The sequence below is a fragment of the Nyctereutes procyonoides genome, unplaced genomic scaffold (genome assembly GCF_905146905.1).
Source record: "Nyctereutes procyonoides isolate TBG_1078 unplaced genomic scaffold, NYPRO_anot_genome, whole genome shotgun sequence".
Lineage (NCBI taxonomy): Eukaryota > Metazoa > Chordata > Mammalia > Carnivora > Canidae > Nyctereutes > Nyctereutes procyonoides.
The window spans coordinates 12,465,819-12,491,963 of record NW_026575136.1 but is presented as its reverse complement, the minus strand read 5'-3'; the positions used below and the strand labels follow the sequence as shown (position 1 = coordinate 12,491,963).

At 39.5% G+C, this 26,145-nt stretch overlaps 1 protein-coding gene across 1 annotated transcript; it reads left to right on the top strand.

Annotated features, from left to right (window-relative positions):
* Positions 1 to 1,504: 1,504 nt before the first annotated feature.
* LOC129495489 (methylmalonic aciduria and homocystinuria type D homolog, mitochondrial) lies at positions 1,505 to 26,145 on the top strand. Its single transcript, XM_055303038.1, has 8 exons — positions 1,505 to 1,919; positions 2,459 to 2,520; positions 6,996 to 7,140; positions 18,243 to 18,460; positions 21,256 to 21,361; positions 21,904 to 22,034; positions 24,995 to 25,081; positions 25,635 to 26,145. Exons 2-8 carry the CDS (start codon positions 2,512 to 2,514, stop codon positions 25,833 to 25,835), a joined length of 897 nt encoding a protein of 298 aa, XP_055159013.1. The 5' UTR covers positions 1,505 to 1,919; positions 2,459 to 2,511; the 3' UTR covers positions 25,836 to 26,145.

Below are 26,145 nucleotides of genomic sequence, written 5' to 3'. Positions count from 1 at the left end.
TTTTTTAAGATTTATTTGTTTTTGTTTTTAATTTTTATTTATTTATGATAGTCACACACAGAGAGAGAGAGAGAGAGAGGCAGAGACACAGGCAGAGGGAGAAGCAGGCTCCATGCACCGGGAGCCCGACGTGGGATTCGATCCCAGGTCTCCAGGATCGCGGCCTGGGCCAAAGGCAGGCGCTCAACCGCTGGGCCACCCAGGGATCCCCCCCTGATTTTATTTATTTATTCATGACAGACAGAGACACACAGACACAGGCAGAGGGAGAAGCAGGCTCGCTGTGGGGGGCCTGCTGCGGGGCTCGATCCCGGATCCCGAGCCGCCCAGGTGCCCCAGACCTAGACTTAAGTCCAGACCTGGAAGCTTCGGAAGCATACTTACCCTCGTTCTCCTTCCGTTTCTTCGTATGTGACACGAGGATGAGGATACCTCTGCTTCCTATACTGCTACGAGCCTTAAAGCAAAGAATGCAAAAATCCCCACCCAAGTGCCACCACGTAGTGCACGCCCCACAAATACTGATACTACCGGGTTTCAAATAAAGCAAAAGCAACTCCCCCGAATACCCTGGTTCATGAACCCGGGAGTCCTCCTCACGGGCCCTTCCAGCCGCCCTCTAAACGGAGGCAGCAGCGGGGGCCCCGAGGCGCCAGCGCCGTCAGGCCGGGGCCCCCGCCGGGGCCCCCGCTCATCCCTTCGCAGCTGCTCCCCGCCGCCTCCAGGACGACCTGTGGGCCGAGGCGGCACGAGCTGCGGCCCCCACGGCCGCTCACCGCCCTCGCTCCGACGAGGCCTCGCCCCGACACATCTTTTCTCGGCTTTCGGACCAAGCCGGGTTCATCCTTCCAGTCACGGGCGGCGGGGCGTCTGCCTGCGGCCCAGGCCGTGACCCGGTCCCGGATCGAGTCCCACGTCGGGCTCCCCGCATGGAGCCTGCTTCTCCCTCTGCCTGCGTCTCTGTGTCTCTCAAGAATAAATTTAAAAAATCTTTAAAAAAAAAAAAAAAAAAAAAACAGTTCAAGGGTGCCGGGGGCTCAGCGGGGGAGCATCTGCCTGCGGCCCAGGGCGTGACCCGGGTCCCGGGATCGAGTCCCGCGTGGGGCTCCCTGAGGAGCCTGCTTCTCCCTCTGCCTGCGTCTCTGTGTCTCTCAAGAATAAATAAATAAAATCTTTAAAAAAAAAAAAAAGTTCAAGGGTGCGGGGGTCTCAGCGGTGAGCGCCGCCTGCGGCCCAGGGCGTGACCCGGGTGGCGGGATCCAGGCCCGCGTCGGGCTCCCCGCGGGGCGCCGGCGTCTCGGCCTCCCTCCGTGCCGCTCAGGAATAAATGAATAAAATCTTAAAGTAAAATAAAATAATAACATAAGTATGGGCTTCAGTCGGAACCGGAGGAGCGGGAACAAGCTGCCCGTACGGCCGTGAGCGCCGGCCACGGAGCCGCCCAGGGCCCGGGACGCGCAGGAAGCTCGTCCGGGCTCGAGCCCAGCGGCTCGCGGGCTGACAACCGCGCCCCGACCGGCGGGAGCCCGCTTCCGGCGGCAGCACGGAGGCCTCGCGGACACGAGCCTGTCACCCGGACCCGGGGGACGGACGGGGAGCACCGGGAGCCTCGCGCCGGCCGGGGGGGGGGGGGGCGTCCTCCCACGTCCGCCCACGGCGGCGGCCCCGGTGTGCGCGTGCGCGTGCGCATCATCCTTCCGACGCTCCTTCGCATCGATGCGTGCGGAAGCCGCTGCTCCAGCCTGCTCGCCGCCGGCGTAGGCGCTCGCCGCGCTGCCGTCGCGGCCGCCATTTTGACGGCGGAGCCAGTGCGGGGCCGGGACGGCTGGCGACGGCGGCGGCGGCTGCGGCGCCTGGTACGGACGGCTTCCACCGTGTCGGACCCTCCGAATGCGCCCGTCTGGGGGCCACCGCGCTCGGTATGGCCCCTGCCCCGACCGGCTCCCTGTGGCTAGGCTGTCCCCGTCAGCCCCGGCCCAGCGCTCGTCCGGAGCTGCTGTGGAGCCGCCGGCCCTCAGGACCGTGTCCCGGGCGGGCACGGACTCCTGCTTCCCCGCCGTCCCCGGGTCCTAGCTGCTCGCGGGAGCGGGGGGTGAGGGGGGGCTTGGGGGGCGGGGCCCAGCGGGGGTCCTTGGGGGTGGGGCGCACTTCCGGGGAGCTCTCGGGGGTGGAGTCCTGCTTGGGGGCCGGACGGACTTCCGGGAGCGCTCGGACGTCGGGGGCGGGCCCTGCGGGGCGCGGGGGGGCGCACTTCCGGGATCGCACTTCCGGGAGCCCTCGGGCGTCGGGGGCGGGGCCTGCGGGGAGGCGCACTTCCGGGGAGCGCGCGGGCGTCGGGGGCGGGGCCCTGCGGGGGGAGCACTTCCGGGGACGCGCGGGCGTGGGGGCGGGGCGGCGGTGCGCCTCGAAGCTGGCGCCCGGGGGGTCACCAGGCTGCTGTGTTTTGTCGGTCCCCCAGGGGTAGAGCTTCACGGAAGGGACGATCGCTGGCGTCCGCCCTCCCCGCCAGAAATGGCCACCGTGAGTACACGCAGCCGTTGTTGGCAAGTGGGTTTCGGGACGGCGGCCTCGGCGGCCTTTTCTCGCGCTCAGAGGTGCTGTGTGAGAAGTGTCGCGGGCAGCGGGGGGAGGGGCGGGTGTGGACAGCGCGGCGCGCCCCGAAGGTGGTTTGAATACGGACGTTTTCGTCGGTCCCAGTTGCCCGCGTCTGCGAGTCCGTGTTTGGACATGAAGCCAGTGCCCGGATCCTTGCAACGTTTTTAGAAGACAGTATTCGGTGGATACTCGGAATCTGCTTTTAGGGTTTGTTTGTTTTTTTTAATTACCCCGGTTAGCTACACGGGAAGGTTTTTGTAGCGGTCCCGGGATAGCGCGTAACCTCCCACGCCCTGCAGAACGGGCGCCAGGGAGGGGGGCCCGCAGCCCGGAAGTACTGGTGGGCGGCGGCTGTCCGGGTGGGATGCAGCTCACCGCGGAGCTCCGGGCCAAGGCGATCGCAGAAGCACTTCATCGGAGTTCCGAGAAGATGCTGGGATCCAGATAATTGGAGATTTTAATTTAATTTTATTTATTCATGAGAGACACAGGCAGAGGGAGAAGCGGGCTCCCTGCAGGGAGCCCCACGCGGGACTCGATCCGGGACCTTGGGGTCACGCCCCGGCCCGAAGGCAGATGCTCAACCGCTGAGCCGCCCGGGGCGCCCGATAATTGGCGATTTTAATGGAACAACAGGAGATTGGTCTTCAGAGACCCCTCTCCCCTCCGTTTCCAAAACTCAAGAAGACCCTTACACCTTGCGCAACGCGGAAGAGCGGGAAGTGAGGTTGGGTCGCGGAGGTGTGATCGGGGACCAGGGAACCTTGCATGTCACACTCAGGGTTTAGATTCAGTTCTTTGGTAAAGCTGTGGTCCTTTGATCAGAGCTGTGTGAGGAGGATACAGATGGCAGCCTTTAGCCAGGGTAATATTCCCCTAAGGGAACGTGGTAGGTTGAGAGTCTAGTGATGTGACTGCAGGGTCAGGTCATAAACGTGGACCACTGTCTTGGACCCACTCTAAGGTGACTTTTTACTTAAAACCACAGGAAAGGAATGTTGTGAAAGAAGCCTGAGGTGCTCTCAAAACACATTAATTAGAATAGAATGCGAATGTTTAACTTGTCTTTGTTTTCATTTAAATGGATTAGCTCAGCAAGGTGACTATTTCCTAAGATGCTTTCATAGATCCTTTTATTGTTAGAAATTCGTATAAAGTTTTAGTATTCAAATATACTTTTGAAAATTTGTGTTTGCGTTGTAAACACTGAATGCAAGTATGTGTGTCTTCGACATTGTAGTTAACATACGTAGCAAGAGTCATAAATGTCTCAGCTTTGAAAGCTGGACCAGTAAATCAAGATGCCTTGGTGGGAACTTTGACAAACTGCAATTTTCATTTATGATACGGCAACAGGAGCAGCCTTTCCTTAGCTACAATGATTTGTCATTTAAGCCATTTGGGAATATGAATCCAATGCTGTGAGCTCTTCTGAGTTTTCCAGAATAGCTGAAAATTTGGACTTTTTCGGTGAAATCTGTGATTTTTCAATATTTATAGCCAACACAAATTTCTTAGGATTTCTTATAACATCCCACTCAAATTTCTTTTGTGTGGACCACACAAAAATGCCTGAAGATAGGTATGGATGAATTTCCTAGAATGTGGATGAATTTCTTAATAACAAGCTTTCAGTCTTTGTTATAGAGCCTGTTTTCTGCTCACATAACCCAAAACGGGACTTAGTCCTAAAACAGTGTCAAAAAGACATTTCTCCTTATACTTCTAAGGACTTTAAAGTTATATTTTAATAACCTGTTCTCTTCCCAAGTCTAGAATCTTAGGTTTTGAAGTAGTCATATACAAAATCACGCTTATCCTCATACTAAGATTAACAGACTATTCTAATTTTTGAGTCACTTATTGGTTGTCACTTTTAGTTATATTTACCAGCTGACCCAATGTCATAAAATCTGCCAGGTAAGAATTTGAGTGTCATAGAGGTTAAAAGGAAAACTTGAAACACATCAACACTGTTGTCAGCTATTCTTTTCAGTGGATAAATTAGATACTGGCTTATTTAGCTGTTAAAATGAAACTTGGTAAATAAAATTAACATGAAACTTGGTGATTAGATTGTCTTAGATTGGCAACAAAAGTCACATTTTATTATGACTTTTGTTAAATGCTTTACCATCAAGGAAAAATTCCAAAGTAGGAGTTAGTGGCCTTGGCACTCCCAGGCTAAAATAATCATAATCCTTAATAATATTAGGCAGTTGCTAAAATAATTTGGATTATCTTTCTTTTCCTTTTTTGCTTATGAAGCAGTTAATCACAAATAATAGCTTGATAATCGTACTTTAATGTTAATAGTATATGGAAGTGTGGGAATAAGTAAAAGAGTGCATGTAAAGCACTTAGCATAGCATCTATCCCATAGTAATTAACATCTATTGATTATTTACTATTTACTATTGCCCCCTTCAGAAAATGTCTTATTGAGGGTTATTTTTAAGGCTTTGCCCAAAATATTTTCAGAGTTTAAAATTTTATATTGCCTTTAAGATCCTGAGCCATTATTCTCTTAAATGTAAATGTCTTCTTTGTAGAGGTAAATTTAAATTGTAGAAACACCCAAAGTCTGAGTTTGTCTAGTAAGTTAAAATCTAATAATTATTATATTTATCTCTCTGAGGAGGTTGGGTCCTGACTCAAGGAAGGATGCTGAAATTTTCAGATGGCCAGAATGGTCAGGAGACCCGCCTTCTTTGGAGATACATTAAGGAAGTTCTGTTTATCCAGTTATTGAAGACAGAGTTGAAATTTGCTAGACCTAGAAGGAGAGGGAAAGGGGCATTCTAGCAGAAGAAGTCATAAGGCAGTATAAAAGAAGGCAGAGAAATAGAAGTGTTGTGGGGTTTTTTTATGTGAGACTAAAGAATTGAAAAAGAAAGGAAGGTAAAGTTAATAAATTATGCGAGAGAGGTAAAACAAGTTAGGATGTTATCTTATACTTAGGATGAAAAAAAAAGAACACCTGGGTTGGAATTCAGAGTACTCTGAAAGGGGAAAAGACTGATTCTGAAGTTTCAAATGGCTAGAGTCTTTCCACACCCTGGTAACTAATTTTCGTACCACTCCAATCTATTCTTAAATCCTATTCCAGTCCATCCTGCACTAAGTGATACATTCCTAAAAACATTCCTTATTTTTGTCAGTTTATTCTATTCCCTGCCTCCAGATCAGGATTCTGATTTATTGAATTGCTGTTAACAAACCCTTTACTGTGTCAAATATAAAGCCTTTTATGATTACCCACAACTTAACTTCCAAGTCTGTTTTTTACCGCAATCCCTTAAATATCTAACCTTACTAAATTTCTCTCTTTTGAATATACCTTTTATGACTATACATCTGTTTCTGAAAGTTCCTCATTGAAATGCCCTTTTCCTCCACAAATTTCTATTTCTTCAAAACCTTGTGTTCTCTATGAAACTTCTTTTCCTATTCTCTCAAGGAGCTCTTAATTGTTCAAATCTTTTAATAGTATTTCACAGATAATATGGTATTCTTACATATTTTCTACTACACTCAGTTGGCATTTTTGTTTTTTAATGTAAAGGGTCGGATAAGTAAATATTTTAGGCTTTCTGTGCCATATAGTCTCTATTCAACTACTTAATTCTGGCATTATGGCATGAGAGCAGCCACAAACAGTACATAAGTACGTGTGACAATATTAGACCAAAACTTTACTTACCAAAATAGGATGTATTCAGCTATAGTTTGCCAACCCCTGTATTAAATTATTACACTGACATAGGGCACCTGAGTGCCTCAGCTAAGCTTTAGACTCTTGATTTTCTTCAGGTCATGATCTCAGGGTCTTGAGATTGAGCCCAGCTGTGCGCTCAGCGGGGCGCGTCTGCTGGAGATTTTTCTCTCAAATGGATAAATCGGTATAAAATATAATAAAAAAATTATTTTGACGCAAGTATTTTGCTAGAAATTTGTTCATGAAAGATGTTTACACATTCATCTATAGTCAGTGACCTCAGAGTCCAGAAGTGAACATAGCAAAATATTTACCACAAATCTATGTACTAAAAGTGTTGAAGATTCCTTAACAATAAAAAAGTCTTACTTGTACTACCTTTTTAGTGTTGTTCCTGAATAGGGCAACTTTTAGAGGTTCCTATTCTCTCTAGTGTGGCACTCTCGATTCTAGCCTTTATCAGAAAGGCCATACACTTTTCCAAAAGTAATTTATTGTTTGTTTAATAGATATGTTTTTAAAATTATATATATATAATCCTTGTCATATAGTAGTTGCCCCATAATAGGATAAAACTTGGTTTTAAAAGATACGTTGCAGTGTGAGGGTTTGCCAGAGATTGTCTATGTTAAAAATAACGTATATGCAGAACAAATAATTTTAATTTTTGTCTTATTTTTAGGTGCTCTGTAATAGAGCCAGACTGGTTTCCTATCTCCCAGGATTTTGCTCTTTAGTTAAAAGGGTTGTCAGTCCCAAAGCCTTTTCAACTGCAGGATCTTCAGGTTCTGATGAGTCTCATGTGGCCACTGCACCGCCAGATATATGTAAGTAAAAGTTACTGTAATTTACTTAACATTTGTTGCAAAACACCCATCTCCCTTTTGGCAACCACCAGTTTATTCTCTAGTAAAGACTGTTTTTGTCCCTTTTTTTTTTCCTTAAATTCTATATGAGTGTAGTCATTTGATATTTGTCTTTCTCTGACTTCTGTCACTTTTATATCCTCTGCATCCATCCATGTTGCTACAAATGGCAAGATTCCATTATTTTTTTATGGTTGAGTAATATCCCATTGTGTACATATACCAAATCTTTATCCCTTCATTTCTGTATGAATATTTGGATTACTTCCATATCTTGGCTATTATAAATAATGCTTTGTTAAATATAAGGGTGTATATATCTTTTGTTGCGTGTTTTCCTTTTTCTTTGGGTAAATATCCAGTATTCAATTATTGAATCATTTGATAACTTTGTTTTTAATTTTCTAAGAAATCTCCATACCGTTGTGCAAAGTGTCTGCAGCAGTTTGCATTTCAAACAGTGCAGGAGAGAATCGTTTTCTCCACATTCTTGCCAACACTTGTATTTCTTATATTTGTTCTAGCTATTCCAACAGTTCTAAGGTGATCTCTCGTTGTGGTTTTTTAATTTCTTTTCCCTGATGATTAGTGATATTGAGCATTGTTTCATGTGTGTACCAACTATATATTTTCCTTAGAAATAAGTCTCTTTAAGCTCTCCATCCATTTTTAATATTTTTTTTAATTTTTTAAAAAGATTTTATTTATTCATGAGCGAAAGAGAGAGGCAGAGACACAGGAGGAGGGAGAAGCAGGCTCCATGCAGGGAGCCCAATGCGGGACTCTATCCCAGGACTCCAGGATCAGGCCCTGGGCTGAAGGCAGACGCTCAACCATTGAGGCACCCAGGTGTCCCTTTCCATCTGTTTTTAATAGGGTTTTTTTGGTTGGTTTGGTTCCGTGTTATTTATATACTTTGGATATTAATATTTACAACTATAAATGATGTATCAGATACATCATTCGAAAATATCTTTTTCCATTTAGTAGGTTGCCCTTTTTTTGTTTTTGTAATTGTTCCCTTCACTGTGCAAAAATGTTTTATTTTGGTGTAGTCCTAATAGTTTAATTTTGCTTTTCTTTCCATTGGTGAGCAGAATATCTAGAAAACTGTTTCTATAGCCTTTGTCAAGGAAATACTACCTATGTTACTGAAGAATAGTTGAGAGTGTGAATAGTTTCAAGCATACATTATGATAATTCAACAATCACATATATATATATTACATAGTTCACACCAGGATAAGTGATAAAAGGGTGCATCTGTCACTATGCAGCCTTACTACAGGACTATTGACTATATTCCTTATGTTGTATTTTTAATACCTGTTGTGTACTTATAACTGGAAGTTTGTATGTTTTAAACCACTTCCCTACTTTGCCTATCTCCCCCCTCCCTTTCCAGATGACAATTATCAGTTTGTTCTCTGTATCTATGACTCTCTTTTGTCTTTTTTGCTTGTTTGCTTGGTCATTTATGTTCCTTTTTTTTTTTTTTTTTTTTTAAGATTTTACTTATTCATGAGAGAGACAGAGAGAGAGGGGCAAAGTACAGGCAAAGAGAGAAGCAGGCTTTCTGCAGGGAGCCCAATGCTCGATCCTAGGACCCTGGGATCACAACCTGAGCCAAAGACGGACGGACAAGCACTGAGCCACCCAGATGTCCCTCTGTTCCCCATTTATAAGTGAAATCATTTGGTATTTGTCCTTAACAGAACCTAATATCCTCCAGGTCCATCTATTTATTGCAAAGGGCAAGATTTCATTATGACCAACAATCCACTGTGTATGAGCGCATACTACACATGTTCTTTATTCCTCCAACTATCGGTAGACACTTAAGTTGCTTTCCTATCTTGGCTATCGTAAATGATGCAGTAAACACAGGGTACGTATGTTTTTAAATTACCACTTTATTTTCATTGAGGAACTACCTAACAGTCAAATTTCTGGATCGTCTGGCATTTCTCTCTTAATTTTTTGAGGAACCTCCATACTGTTTTCCATATTCTGCACCAACTGACATTCCCAATCAACAGACCACGAGGGTTCTCTATCTCCACATCTTTTCCAACTCTTCTTTATCTTTTTCATTCTAGCCATTCTGATGGCTGTGAAAATGAATTCATAAATATGATAGTTATGAAAGACTTATTTGACCTTTTTTTTTATCATTTTTAATTTTTCTCCAGCAAAACTAGGCTATTTCACAATGAGAAAATTCAGGAAGCATCTGGTTTTGACAAAATTACACACATATAACATTAGACCCTGACAGTTGTGGAGTACGAGAACAGTCTACAGACTCAGGTTTGAAGAGAGAGATCTGCTGGCACAGGGCAGAAGTGCAGGAGAGAAGTCCCAGCGCCCTGCTACTGTACTCAGGGGCAAAGGCAAGAGAGACCTGGATTAGGACAGTCACTGTTAAACAGAAACTAAGTATTCCAAAAGTCAATTTTAAAGAATCTGAAGGTCAATTTTAAAGACGTTAGTGGCTTTTATTCCCTTGCTCTGCTTCCGTATCCTCCCAATCTGTAGCAGTTTTCAGCCTGGATGAATAATAGCATCATAGTAGTAATGGTAATGGCGCTTACTATGTGCCCAGCCCTTGTCTAAGTGCTTTACGTGTAGTAATTCATTTAGTCTTCAAATCACCTCATGAAACCAGCAACATTTCCACTGCACAGATAGGAAACCTGAAGCTAAGAGAGGCCGGAGGATGTGGTCAGTCATAGGACAGGGAGTGACAGCCAGGAGTGGAACACCAGAGTCCCGGCCAGTCTCATGCCCCTCCTGATCCTCTCATTACCAAGTACCTGTTGGTGGGTTACAGCCCTTTAGACTCTCAAAGTGCTGAAGTGGAAGCGGTGGCCAATATTCAAATGGGAATATCCAGCTGGGAGGGGAGGTGGGAATCCGGAACCCAGAGAATAGTCAGGATTGAGGAGACACCACAGAAGGGGGGGTGAGACACCACGGAAGGGGGGGTGGAGTTCACTCGACCAACCTGAATCCCTCAAACTCCATTACTGAGTGTAGGATCAGAATTTAACCCACTGATTTTCCCGACTCCTTACAGAACTTCTTTAGGAATCACCACTCTAAATGATGACATCCTATCACCAGCATGGTGCATAAGGCCCCCTACATCTGTCTCCTGACTACCTTTTGGGGAATCATCTAATCGCCTACAGGCTACCCTCCATGGTTGCATTCCCAACTTAATTGTTCATACCTCAGAGCTTTTCCTTGGCATTTCTGCTCTCCTTTACTTGGAATGCTTCTCTACCTTGTCTGTCAGGTATATTTGTGTTCACAAATCATCATTACCTCCAGATCCTTTCTCCTGACCTTAACAATCTCGTCCCTGTGAGTACAACAGTCAACACAAAGGAGGGCTCCAGAGTGCTTGATGTCACGAGCTGAGGCGGCACGGGCTGAACTATCTCAGAAAATCCTCCCTAAAACATGTAATATATCTATTTCCACTCTTCATTCCTCAATCTTAGTAAATAATAAACAAAAAAATAGTATGACTTTTTTGGGTGTTTTTTTTTTTTTTTTTGCCAAGGTATATACACATTTTATTTAAAAAAGTTTACAGTTTTCATTATACACAACTATTAAGAGGTTATAGTCAGAGGAGGCATTTGTCCTGTTGACAGAAGTGCCCGCTAGATCATCACAATGCAAGGAAAATGGTAGAAGAGAGGAGATAGGGCAAGGAGAAAATAAGCGATAAAAAGCTTAGATTTCAATTAAGGGCTGGTAAGTCCCTTTTCTCTCTTCAAGTATCACACAATATGTACCAAATACAATCAGTAAATAATGGCCATTTCTTCCCAAGCCCCCACTATTCTCACTATTCAGGTCTGACCTGCCCCTCACGGGCCAGCTCAAATTTTGTCTCCTCCAAAGACTAGACCTGTAGTAAGCTCTATGAATTGGAGCAGACATACAGGGCATCAGAATAAGAACTCAGACTTTATTCAGTCAGAGTGCACATATATTGGGGCTGATGACTTAAAAAACAAAGGTATGGGGTTTGAGAAATATGAGTACCAAATTTTAAAACTATTCCATTACTCTTGTGTTTATATGGTAATAACAAGCAGTGATTGTAACTAGCAAAGGACGTGCTGGTACCTGTTTTAATAAATTTATGTCAAGAATGCTTGCAGTTACTGTTCAAGATCAAATGAGTAGCCCTCAAGATCTCCATTGCCCCTTTTGGTATAATGTGACTGTGGCAATGTTGCATGCTCTGAAAGAAATATCAATGGAAAAACCAGAAGTTTTATACCTTTTTTTTTTTTTAACCATTCATCTATAGATGAACACTCGGGCTGCTTCCATATCTGGCTATTATAAAAAATGTTCAATAAACATAAGGGTGTAAATATCTTTTTGAATTAGGGTTTGGTAGGGGAGAGGTAACTACCCGGCAGTAGAATTATTGGATCATTTGGTAATTCTATGTTTTATTTTTTGAGGAACATCTATAGTGTTTGCCACAGTGGCTACTCCAGTTTGCATTCCCACCAACACTGCATGAAGGTTCCCTTTCTCCACATCTTTGTCCACACCTGTTATTTCTTGTGTTGCTGACTTAAGCCATTCTGACAGGTATAACGTGGTTCTCCCTGTGGTTTGCATTGGACTTTCCCTGATGATGAGTGATGTTGAGCCTCTTTTCATGCGTCTGTTGCCCGTCTGCGTGGGTCTGTGGAAAAATGTCTGCAGGTCCTCTGCCCATTTTTAATTGTTTTACTTGAAATTTCTTGGGGTTGAGTTGTTGAAGTTCTTTATATGTTTTGGATATTAAGCTTTTATTGGATATGTTATGTGCAAATGTCTTCTCCCATTCAGTAGGCTGTCTTTTTTGCTTTGTTACTGGGTTGTTTCTCTGCGCAGAGCCTTTTATTTTGGTATAGTGACAGTAGTTCAGTTTGCCTTTGGTTTCCTTTAGAACACGTATCTAGAAAAATGCTTCTACAACTGATGTCAGGGACGTTAGTGCCCGTTTTCTTCCAGGAGTTTTATGGTTTCAGGTCTCTGTTTATGTCTTCAATCCATTTAGAGTTTGTTTCTGTGTGTGGTGTAGGAAAGTGGTCTGGTTTCATTCTTTTGCCTGTAGCTGTCCAGTTTTCCAGCACCATTTTCTGAAGATCCTGTCTTTTCCCCATTGTATAATCTAGCCTGTTTTGTCACAGGTTATTTGACCATGTAAGTGTGGGTTAATTTTGGCTCTCTACTGTTGCACTGATCTGCGTGTCTATTTTTTGTTGTTGTTGCCAGTGCCATACTGTCTTGATTACTGCAGCTTTGTAGTATATCCTGACTTACAAGATTGTGCTGTCTTGAGCTTTGTACTTTTTTGTGAACATTGCTTTTTCTATATGGATTCTTTTTGGTTCCATACAGATTTTAGGGTGTTTTTTTGTGTGTGGTTTTTTGTTTTTGTTTGTTTTTGTTTTTTTAGTAGTCTGAAAATTTGTTAGTAGTTTAATGAAGATTGCATTAAATCTGTGGATTGCTTTGGGTAATAGGGAAATTTTTACAATAGCAGTTGTGCCAGTTCATGCACATATCTTTCCATTTATTTTTTGCATCCTCATTTTTTTCATCAGTGTTTTATAGTTTTCAGAGTACAAATCTCTCACCTCCTTGGTTAAGTTTAATCCTAGGTGTTTTATCTTTTTGGTGCAATTGTAAATGGGATTGTTTCTTAATTTCTATTTCTGCTACTTCATTAATATACAGAAATAAAATAGATTTACCAATAATCTCTATTCTGCAACGTTACTGAATTCAGTTATCAGTTCTAGTACTTTTTGGTAGAGAGTTTTTAGAGTTTTCTGTATATGGTTTATGTCAGCTACACATACTGGAAATCTTACATCTTCTATACTAGTTTGGTTGCCTTGTTTTTTTGTTTTGTTTTTTTTGTTGTTGTTGTTGTTTGTTTTGTTTTGTTTGTTTTTTGGCCTGATTTCCCTGACTGGGTCTTGCAGTACAGTGTTGAAGGAAACTGGTAAGAGTGGACATCTTTATCTTATTCTTGATCTTAGAGGGAAAGCTCTGCTTTTCACCATGGAGAATGAAGTTAGCTGTGGATTTTTGACATTTAACCTTTATCATACTTTGTTGAGAGTTTTTTCATGGTGAATGATGTACTCTTTCAAATTCTATTTTGTGTCCAAATGATCATATGGTTTTTGTCCTTAAAGTGACAATATCACTTAACACTTAACACTTTTTGCATGTACTGAACCACCCTTGTATACCTAGAATAAATCACACTTGATCATTTTGAGTGATTTTTTTTTTTAGATTTATTTATTTGAGAGCAAGAGTGTGTAAGCAGGGAGAGGGAGAGAAAGAATTTTTTTTTTTTTTAAGATTTTATTAAGAGCACATAAACGGATTGGGGAATTGAGGGGAAGAGACAGGGAGAGGCAGAAGTAGACTCCCCACTGAGCAGGAGGGAGTCAGCCAGGGGGCAAAATCCGAGGACCCCAAGATCATGACTTAAGCCAAAGGTAGACCCTTAACTGACTGAGCCACCCAGGTGCCCCAAGGAAGAATCTTAAGCAGTCTCCTCATTCAATGTGGAGCCCAATTCAGGGCCTAATCTCATGACCCTAAGATCCTGATCTGAGCCAAAATTGAGAGTAAGGTGCTTTTAACCAGCTCAGCCACCCAGGTACCCTGTAAATGATTTTCTTGCTATATATTTGTATTTGTTTTGATAGTACTTTGTTCAGGATCTTAGATTTTGGTGCATACCTTTTTATTTTTAGTATCTCCAGCTGGTTTTGGTAACAGTAATCTTGGCCTGCTGGAATGAATTTGCAAGCTGCTTTCATGGTCTGTATTTTGTGATTTTCAAGAACAATATATAGTAACTCTTCTTCATATGTTTGGTAGAATTCATGGGTGAAGATACCTGATCCTAGACTTTGTGTTAGGAATTTTTTGACTACTTACTCAGTGTCATTGCTAGCAATTAGTCTGTTTAAACTTTCTATTCATGATTCAGTTTTGGAAAGTTTTAGCTTTCTAGGAATTTGTTCATTTCTGCTATGTTCTTTGTTGGCATATAATTTTACACAATATTTTCTAACTATCTTTGGTATATTTGTGATGTCAGTTGTTATTTCTCTTTTATTTATGGTTTTTAGTTTTCTCTCCTTTGGTGAATCAGTCTAAAGGTAGTTCAGTTTTGTTGAGCTTTTCAAGGAACTGGGTCATGGTTTCATTGACCAGTTGTGGGTTGTCTTTTGGGGGGTTCTCCATTTTAATTATTTCTGCACTAATCTTCATTATTTCCTTTTCTCTTGTTTTTGCATGTTTTTTTGTTGGTTTTTTTTTTTTTTTCTTAGCTCCTTTAGATAATACGGTTAGGTTGTTTACTAGAGATCTTTCTTGTTGCTTTAGTTATGCCTATATTGCTATAATATTTAAGAGCTATTACCACATTGCAGAGATTCTGGACCATTATGTTTTCATTTTTATTTTTCCCCTTATATATTTTATTTCCTCTTTGATACCTTGGTAGGTGCATTCAAGGTTTAATAACATGTTATTTAGCCTGATTGTATTTGTGTGGTGTTTGTTTTTTCAAAGATTTAATTTATTTGAGAGAGTGCACAAGCTGGAAAAGAGGGAAAAGGAAAAGCACAGGCCTCGCTGAGAGGGAGCCTGACTTGGGGCTTGATCCCAGAACCCTGAATCATGATCTGAGCAGAAGGCAGAGGGTTAACTAAGTGAGCCATCCAGGTGCCCCCTGTATCTGTGTTCTTTCCACATTTCTTTCTGTGATTCATTTCCAGTTTTAAACCTTTGTAGTCAGAAAAGATACATGATATGACTGCAGTCGATTTGAATTTATTGAGACTTGTTTTGTGGCCTAACATATCTGTCCTGGAGAATGTTCCATGTGCACCTGAAAAGAATGTGTATTCTGTTTTTAATGGAATGTTCAGAATATAGGTTAGGTCCATCTGTTGCAATGTGTCATTCAAAAGTGTTTCTTTGTTGATTTTTGTCTGGTTCATCTATCTATTGACGTAAGTAGGTGTTAACATCCTCTACTTTTGTACTATTGTCAAGGTCTTCGTTGTCTTGTTAATGGTTTTATGTATATAGATGCCCCCATGTTGGGTGCAAAAGTATTTAGTTTGTTACGTTCTCTTGTCAGACTGTTCCCCTTATTTATTGTAGGTAGTGTCCTTCTTTGTCTTTACAGTCTCTGTTTTATTTGATGTGTATTATTACCCTAGCTTTTTTTCACTTCCATTTGCATGGTTACAGTTTTCCATCCCTTCACTTTAAATCTGCATGTGTCTTTAGGTCCAAAGCAAGTCTCTAAAGGCTGAATAAAGGTGGGTCTTTTAATCCATTCAGTCACTTCCTACTGATTTGATTGGAAAATTAGTTCACTTACATTCAAAGTAATTAATGATTAGCAGGTACTTAGTACCATTTGTTACTTGTTTTATTATTGTTTTTGTAGTTCTCTATTCCTTCTCTTGCTCTCTGGTGGTTTATGTGAAAAAATAAAAAGAAAGAAATCCAAGCATATCTATTATAGGTAGTTGATTTGTGGTTCCCATTAGGTTCATATATAGCATCTTAAGCAGTAGCAATCTGTATGAAGTTGATGGCCACTTATGTTTGAGTCCATTCTAAAAGCCCTAAGTTTTTACCCACCTCCACATTTTATGTAAATGATACCATACTTGACGTCCTTTTATTTTCTGATTCTCTATGATTTTTATAGATATAATTGATATTACTGCCTTTATGTTTTTACCTCCATACTGGTTTTATATTAATCTACTTTTATTTTGTATTTACCTGTAATATTTTTTCCTAATTTTCTTTCTTTGTTATGGCGATTTCTTTCCACTCAGAGAATTCTCTTTAATGTTATTTGTAAGGGTAGTTTAATGGTGATGAACTCTTTTTACTTGTTTGGCTGGGAAATCTTTATTACTCCTTCTGTTCTTAATGACAGCCATGCTGGATAGAGTATTCTTAGTTGCAGGTTTTTTCTTTTCAGCGTTTGGATATCAGCCGATAGCCTTATGGAATTTCCCTTGTATGTGACTGCTATCTCTATCTCATATCTGGGAATGTATTTCCTGCCTCAGGTTTAGAAAGTTTTCAGCTATTATTTCTTCAAATAAATTTTCTGCCCCCTTTTCTGGGATCTCTATAATATGACTGTTTTTACGCTTGTGGTATGGCTGAGTTCCCTTTTTCATTTCCTGTTCAGCTTGGTCACTTTCTATTACCCTGTCTTCCCAGTCCCTGATCTATTCTTCTCTGCCTCTTCAAATGTTCCATTCATTGCTTGTAGTTTATTTTTTATTTCAGTCATTGAGTTCATCTCTGACTGGTTCTTTTTATATTTTCTGTCTCTTTGTTGAAGTTCTCACTAAGATCCTCCACTCTTTTGTCAAGTCCAGTAAGTATAGTTATGAGCATTACTTTGAAATCTTTATCAGGCATATTGCTTGTCTCCATTTCATTTAGCTCTTTTGCATGGTATTGTCCTGCTCTTTCATTTAGGACATACTCCTTTGTCTCCTTATTTTGTTTGTGGTTTTTTTTTTGTATTTATCTGGAAAGTAAGATATATCTTTTGATCTTGAAAGGAGTGGCCTTACGAAGAAGAGGTCCTGTGGTGCCCTGTAGCACACTTTCCACTCTTCTTCAGAACCAGGCACCTTAGGGGTGACTTTGATAGGAGTTTTGCACACTGTACTATTGTGGCTCAGTCACATTTGCCTTCAATCTAGTCAACTACAAATGTTCACTTTGCTTGTTGTGGGCAGGGTTTGGTCCTTGTACTGTTAAGGGCCCATGGGGCAGGGAAGGGCTTACAGTTGGGTAGTATCAGTAATCAGTCTAGATGCCTGCTTTTCAGCCCATTAGCTGGGGCTGCAGTTGCATAAAAGTGTATCACGTGAGAGTCTTTGTTGATTAGTGGGGCCAAGAGATCAGAAATCAGATGTCTGCAAGTCAGTCTGCTGGTACTGCAGTCAGACTTGCATGTATGGTTGGTTATCTTCCCACTCCGCAGGGCAAGTTATCTTGGAGTGATGGTATTGATTGTCGGGGCTGCTTGAATGGATTGAATCAACAGGACAATGTAAGGTTGGGTGCACAGTGTTAAGCAAACTATATGGAGAGTATTCCCGTTGGATGCACAAATGTGTGGGTATCTAGGCTGAGATGGGATGGAGAAAATACTCTTGGAGAAGTTTCTTACAGATCCTTGCTTCTCCAGCACAGGTTCTTTTCAGCACACATTGAGATTAATTAAAAAAAATAAATAAATCACCTTCATGTATATATCCCAGGCACTTTTCAAACTTTTGCTTCTGTGCTGTATCTAGGTGAGATTGTTAGTTACACACTCTCTCTTTGAGGATGGAAACTCAGTTTCCTATCACTCTCCAGCTCTCCCAGAGCTAAACGCACTAACTAAAAACTTTTGAAGTTAAGCCACACTGATTTTCAAAGCCAGATGTTATGGGGACTTACTTTCTCCGGGGAGTTCCCTATGTCAGGGGTACCTCCTGTGGGGTCTTTTCCTCTTCCTTCTCTGTGTTTGTCCTTCCTATTTGTGGTTAGTCTCACTGGGTAGTTTGGTTTCCAACTGCGTCTCTGCCTCTTCTATCTTGATTGGCTTCTTCTCTGTGAGTAACCCAAAGACTTCCTGGGTTAGTTGCACTGATATGTCTGTTAATCAAGGTATCTCTGTATTAAAGAGGAGAGCTTAGAATCCTTCTACTCTGCTGTCTTCCTAGGTTCTTTCCAAAATTTACTATATTCTTTTTAATAACTACCAGGTATTACATAGTATGGATTACTGTACTTTATTATATCCTTTTTCTTATAATGGTCTTGTCTATAAACTGAAAACTGGCTACGTTGATCTGTTGGGTTTATAAAAATAAAAATACCTAATTAGAAAAAAAATATTCTTTTAGTCCACCCATGCATTTGACTGTTGGAGAAAATAGATTCATTTTGTTGTTCCTTTTCAGGCTCTCGAACAGTATGGCCTGATGAAACTATGGGACCATTTGGACCTCAGGATCAGAGATTCCAGCTTCCTGGGAACATAGGTTTTGATTGTCATCTCAATGGGACTACATCACAAAAGAAAAGCCAACTTCATAAAACTTTACCTGATGTTCTAGCAGAACCTTTATCAAGTGAAAGGCACGAGTTTGTGATGGCACAGTATGTGAATGAATTTCAGGTAAATTGTTAATATCATTTATTCTGGGGGATCCCTGGGTGGCGCAGCGGTTTGGCGCCTGCCTTTGGCCCAGGGCGCGATCCTGGAGACCCGGGATCGAATCCCATGTCGGGCTCCCAGTGCATGGAGCCTGCTTCTCCCTCTGCCTGTGTCTCTGCCTCTCTCTCTCTCTCTGTGTGACTATCATAAATAAATAAAATCTAAAAAAATAAAAAAAAAAAAATATCATTTATTCTGTTTTCTGATTATTGCTAAAACAATTTCTGATAACTCTGAGCATATTACTTGAAAACGTTTTTTAAAAATCTTAATTCAAAATATATACAACATATATGGCTTTTAAAAACTTAGCATTGTTCTATATATGTTTGCTATATAATTTTCTTTTTAAGATTTTATTTGAGAGAACACACAAGCCAAGGGAGAGGGAAAAGCAGACTCCTCGCTGAGCAGGGAGCCAAAAGTGGGGCTCGATCCCTGGGATCATGACCTGAGCTAAAGGCAGACACTGAACTGACTAAGCCACACAGGCACCCCTTCTTTTTTACTTTAGATTACAATCTCTTTTAGGTAAATAGTTCTTCAAAAATATATTGTCTAATAGCTGTTTATTTCAGATATAGTTTAATTTCTATATTACTAAAAATTTAGATTCTTTTTCACTTTTATAAACAATAATCCTAATTTTTTGTGGAACAGGTAACTAGTTTTATGCTCCACTGGGCACTTAAAACAAGAAAATACTGAGATCTCTGAACTTCTCCAGATAGAGTAATATAAAAAAGAAAGACTTACAAATAAGTTTTGTTTTTGTGGGGTTTTTTTAAGTGAGTTTTTAAACTGGTATGGCAGGAGTACCTGGCTGGCTCAGTTAGTAAAACATGATCCTCCTGATTAGGGGTCTGTGAGCTCAGGCCCTGTGTTGGGCATAGAGCTTACTTTAGAAGTGGGGAGTGGTAAATAAACTGATATGCTCACCTAACTGGTTTCTATCAAACCCCTAATCCTTACCATTTTCTGAATTTCTAAATAGTTTCAGGCTGAGTTTTTTTTTTTAATCAAAGCCATAATATTTGTAGCAGCAGCCCTCACAATTATGATTTATATCAGATAGCCTAACATTTGGAGACAGTTGACCTTCCCTAACGTTTTATCTCCCATAATTCTCAGTCTTCTTGGCTCCTTCTCTCTGTCTTCCAATTATATGTTATTTCCCATGTGTTTCTATCCATCTTCTTTGAGTAACTCCTTGGTCACTTAATTCCCTGGCTTCCTCCATAAATTATAATTCCTAACTCTATCTTCCTGCCAAATGTCATTATCTGAACGTCTTAAAATTCCCTAGATTTTTTTGTGTCTCATCTTTAGGTTCCCCCTTCCTGCCCCCACCTCAAAACGTGTCCTTAATCCCATGTTATCAGCAGTGTAAGTGACTTAGTCATTATCCCACTGACCCAAGATAAAGATCATACTGCTAAACTTGGCTCCTCTCTCCATCATATCCCTATACAGAGTGACAAAATTGCATTGCTTCCACCTCTGAAGTAGCTTTTAAATTATTTGTTGTCCCTTCAGTTTCCACTAATAAAGCTAGAGTTCAAGGTCTCTATCTCTCCTCCATTCTTAGAGGCATTATAGTGAGATGGACTATGGAACTAGGATGAATCTGATTTCAAAGGTTAGTTCTGTCTTTTACCTGATTTTGTGGCCTTAAGAAAGCTACTTAATATTTCTGAGCCCGTTTCTTTATAAGTAAAATGGGGATAATAATACCTAGTGACCATAAAGTCGCTATGAGAAAATGTGAAAATGTACCTAAAACACTTAAATATACTGTGATCAGTATATATTGGCTATTAATTGTCCTATTGCTTGCACAGTAATACTAGCATTAGCATTTTATATCTGATCTTGCTATTCTTCATTGTTTATAGACTAAAGTCAAAATTTCTTAGTGTGGCATAAATGACTTTCCATAGTTTTGATCTCTTAATCACAGCATACCCTATTTTTGTTTTTAAATGTACCATTCTCCTTGTACATACCATTGCATGTGCTTGTATTGTTTCTGTCTCTTCCCGGACTCTCTTTCCTCCTGAGTTTCTAATCCTTTCTACCTATTCTCTGCAAACCAAACACATTAACTCACATGTAGCTCAAATAGGATTTCAACCTTTTTCTGATTTCCCTCAGCAAAGCAAGTTTCTTCCCCATCTATACTGTGAAAAGACTTTCTAATTCTATAGAACTTTTCACATTGGATTACATTTATTTGTTCATGCTATTTTTCTTCTATTAGCTCTTTTAAACCTAAGAGTGAAAACTGGATTTTTTTACTATTGTGGGGCTGCTTTTGCTATGATGTCTGATGTATATAGTAGGTGCCCGGTAAATTTCAGTTGAATAAAAGCCTCTAAACACATCCTGTAGGAGAGACTATATATTTAAGCATGTTATTTTGTAAGTTAGTGCTATTATCCCCATTTCACAGATTACAGAACCAAGGGAAGGATAAGTAGATACCAGAATATCAAAGGTAACATTGTAGGACATAATCATGGCATTTTAGTTTCTTAGCCAACTTCTATTCATATTACAATATTAATATATTTATATGTTAATTTTTAAATCTTCACCTCTTTATTCATCATAGAGAACAGTTTGAGTATACACTATTACCCTATTGCCAGTTAACTAAGATTATTTCTAAAAACTTCTCAAGGAAGACAAGTTTATAATAGACCAAATATTTTATTTGAACTCCAGCTTTTATTTATACTTTTTATTCCTCTTAGGGTAATAATGCACCTGTTGAACAAGAAATCAGCAGTGCAGAAACTTACTTTGAAAATGCCAAAGTAGAGTGTGCGATCCAAATGTGTCCAGAATTGCTGCGAAGAGGTATGGTGTACTTCAAACATTTTTACACTACATGTATTAGATAATGCCACCAATTTTCTAATATGTTAAATGATGTACTCCGTAGGAATTATAATACTTTGTAATTAAATATTTTAATATGTCTGCCTGGAAATGATTACATGGCCAAGGTAAGGTCTTTCGAATGTCCCCTGACATCTGACCTCATGCTGCCATTAGACAGGAATAGTAGACTTTTTAATAATTTTTTCCCTGAAGTCATTCTTCTCCTGAGGTAATAATTATAACTATAATTTAATGAATACATAATTGTAATAAACTTTTTTTGAAAATTACAAAATCAGTAACAAGTAACCTTACTGCTCTTCAGAATGGTAATATTTCAGTTAGCAAGAGCAGAAGTTAACCAAAAGTTCACTTCAAATTCCTTTTTAAAAACAGTATGCATTTATTGGCACCACGATAATTTAATCATTTTTCTAAGGAAGTACTTTTATATACTGCTTTTTTTAATTTTTTTTAAAAAAAAGGACTTACTTTCTCCCTGGAATTATTATTTATAGATTTTGAGTCCCTGTTTCCAGAAGGAGCCACCAACAAACTAATGATTCTCACTATAACACAGAAAACTAAGAATGATATGACTGTTTGGAGCGAAGAGGTAGAAAATGAAAGAGAAATGCTTTTAGAAAAGGTAATTCTCTCAAGTGCTGACAAGTTTTATGATACATTGTAAGATGATGGGGTTCTTCAGGCTTTAGTAGTTCCCGGCTCACGTGCTGTATTTCAGTAGTAAGGGACTTTGACATCTGAGAAGTGAGATGCCGTGGTTGGTTTTGTTTTTTTAACTTAGATTCTGTCTAATACTGCAATTTTTTGGATATATGTGTTTTGGTAAAATTGGAAAATACAGTAAAAATGGCAAAAAAAAAAAAAAGTAAAATTAACTCTTCATACTCCTCACTCTTTTTAAAGCAAGTCAAGTAAAAAGTGCAGATTACCCAAGGAGTAATACTCTGTGTACAGCAATAACATACTGTATACCCACATTTTTTTCCTGTCCTTTGCTTTTTGCCAGATGTTGTGACACCTTTCCATAGCTACACATAGATTTCCGACTCTGAATTTTTTATCTTTTCCTGTTGTAAGCAGTGAATATGTTTGTGCATATACTTTTATGCACACACTTAATCTACAGATTCCTAAATAGGAAATTGCTGAATCCAGAAGATATACTCCTTCTACATTTTGATAGATGCTGCCAGTTTGCCCACCAAAAAAACTGCCCTAGTATATATGCTGTCACCATAGCTCACCCTGGATATTATTAGCATTTCTTTTCATTTTTACCAACCTGAGAATTGGTAAGTGGTAACTTAAAGTCTTATTTAAAAATATATATAACATATAAATATATTATAAATATATAATTGTCTCAAGAGTTTGATGTTGGGTTATAGGATTTTCTGCAAGATAGGATAATACTCTTTTGCCTTGTGACAGATCAAGATTAGCTCACTTGGGCACCTTAGCTAACTATAATTGAAAAAATTCCTTTTACTAATTTCCGTCTAAGATAATACTAGCAATTTTTTCTGTTTTCTTTAGGATTGATATATGGTTCTCTTCATTTGTAAATTTTAGGATAATGACTTCATACTAAAATGTCCCACATATAGCTTCGCTAATAAATTTCATGTAGTCATGATCATATGCTAATTAATAAGGAAGTTACAGAGAGGCATATGATATTATCTAATTTTAAAGAGATATGAATTTAGAGAGTTAACATTTAGGCAGTAACTCATTTTCTATTTACATATAAGGCAGTATTTACTAATACATATACTTACCATTGCTGTCAATTAGTCATTGCATTATTGGTCCTAACTTCTAATGAGTTAAGGATTCCAAGTCTCATTTAATACTGACTCTAGTAAAATTATCAGTTTTTTGTAACCAATTTCAGGGTTTGAATTGTCATTTTTAATTTTATAATAACTAAAAGCTTTTTTTCCTATGGAAAAAAAGGTGTTAGTGACTATTTTAGAACCAAATGTAATTTACTGTCAGTAGATATTTTATGTTCGGTAGTTTATGGTAGTTTTTTCCACCAGATGTCAGTGTTTTCTGTCAAGGAGCATAAATCTTAAATACTTAAACTGGTTCTCTTTGTGATAATTTGGGATTCTTTTAGTTAACTTTTACCACATTTGCATTGTTTTGTTTTCCTGGGAATTTTGTGTACAGCAGATCTGCTCATTAAATGGATATATTTTCTAATGATTTTTCTAGCCCATATTCAGTTTTCCGATTTAAGAATTATGAAGATAACCCAAAAATACAGCATTATCTTAATGTTGCTCACTCAGTATTTTCCAAGAAAGTTAGCTTAGTTTACAGAAAAAAGTTTGCTGATTGCTGCTAAAGAGCCACCTCATAAGTTTTTAGGCTTTATAGGTTTTAGGGTCTCAACTATTCAACTCTCCCTGTGTATTGTGAAAGGAACTAAAGACCATATAAATGAACAAACATGGATGTTTTCCAGGGAAACTGTATATATACAAGCACCCAGCTGGATGGTTGGGCATTTAAGCTGCAAGTTGCTAACCTCTTCTTTTAGGATATGGCCCATCTTCCTCAGGCTTAAACATTTGGGGGATCTCAGCTGGATGTGCTCAGTGAGGTCTTAGTACTCTGTGTGGGCCAGAAATCATATTACCTAGCACTGCACTGACCCATGGTAACACCATTGAGCTCTCAGGTGCCAGTTGGCACAGTCTGTGAGGCAGATTCCTCAAGGAATCGTGCCTTGTGAGTCGAACCCACAAATTCCAGATGCTTCAACATTCCAGAACTCTTGCTTTCTACCTCCTTAGCTTGGAAGACAGTGTTCCAAACAGACATGAGGATCATGTAATTTGTTGCCCTTCTTTCTGTCCAAGATTACAGTTTTGTCTGACCACGATTAAAACCGTTGCCTCATAGGTTTTAGTATTACAGCCCCTATTCTATTATGGCCAGAAGTGGAACTGTGCCCTTGGTTTTAAACATTTATGGTTTGTCCCCCACCCCCCTTTTTTTAACACTCTAATCTGGTCCTAATATTTGTTACTGTCTTTTTCACTGCTTACACTTCTGATAAAGCTAATAAAGACATCATAGGAATTAGAGTAGGATGGCAAAACCAAGATTTTGAATAGGTGATAGAGCTACATGGTCTATAATAATACACAAAGAATATAGTGAAAATTATGTATGACTGAGTATGGATAAATGTGTCTTTGTAACATGTAAGTTTTTAAACATTAAAATGAATGGTTTATATCTTCATTAGGGTAAGAAAGGAAAAACAAAATATTCATATTTTTATAATATAAAAATGGCAGCTATATTTTCTAATTCATGACATTCAGGAATCAGTAGCACAGAACTGATTAGAAATTGTTCCTAAAAATTTAGAAGAAAAACAGACTTTTTGAAGGAAATGAAAGTGTTAAATGAACCATTAATTTTTTGGACTGGTAAAAATATGGCGTTATATCTAACTTATATTTTCTTATTGAACTGTCTGAAGCAAAAGGTACTTAAAATTTTGTTGAAAAATAATTTGTAAGGATGCTATCCAGGATATTTGTGTCTTTTTCTATGCAGTTCATTAATGGCGCTAAGGAAATTTGCTATGCTCTTCGAGCTGAAGGCTATTGGGCTGACTTTATTGACCCATCATCTGGTTTGGCAGTGAGTAATTACATTTTGAAAGCCAGATTAATTTGAAGTGGGAGTGTTTGTTTGTTTTTTAATTATAAAATGGTTTACAACTTTGGTAGAAATAGATCATTTAAGACATTTTTTTAAATCTTAATTGACAATCTTTGAGGTACCATCATCACTTATAGTTAAGTTTTTCTGTCTTTATTATTTTTCATCCTCACTAGTAAATACTATTACATTAATGAAATAGGTAGTTACAAATCAGCAATCATAGTTGAAGGGAGAAAACTTCAGGAAGAACCACAGTTGTCATATTTAAATTCTGGGTATAGCTTTCAGTAATAAATAATTATGAAATGTTTTATATCTTAAGCTAGGAATATATATTATTTCTTTTCAAAATCAAGTAACACATGTAGTATAGACGAGAAATGAAAAACTTAAAGATTGTGTTTTAGATAACATGTAATTTGGATGAAGAGGAAGTGTTTGGTCACACTTTTAATATTTGGAGTATTAAAATAGGTATGTGTTCATCATTGTCTTTCTTGCTAATGAATAGAACTTTTATTTCCTCCAGTTTTTTGGACCATATACAAACAACACTCTTTTTGAAACAGATGAACGCTATCGACATTTAGGATTCTCTGTGGATGATCTTGGCTGCTGTAAAGTGATTCGTCATAGGCTCTGGGGTACCCATGTGGTTGTAGGAAGTATCTTCACTAATGCAACACCAGACAGCCATATTATGAAGAAATTAGGTGGAAACCAACAGTAATGTCAATTTATTGGCTGTACTATTGATATGTACCATTTGGGTTGATCTATAAACACTGTCAAAAGCTTCAATTTTTAAAAATTACTTATTTCTGGGTATTTATTTCAACATTTATGAATTTACAGCATTGGCAAATGGTATAATTTTTAAATCTCAAATGTTTGTTCATACTATCGTTGAATACATGTTGATAACATCCACATCGTTAACATGTAACCAGGACATGATCTCATATTGTTATTTCTCCCCTTTATTGGAAAAACTTGAGTTTTATTTTTCTCTAAAAATAAATCAATCACACATTTGGTTA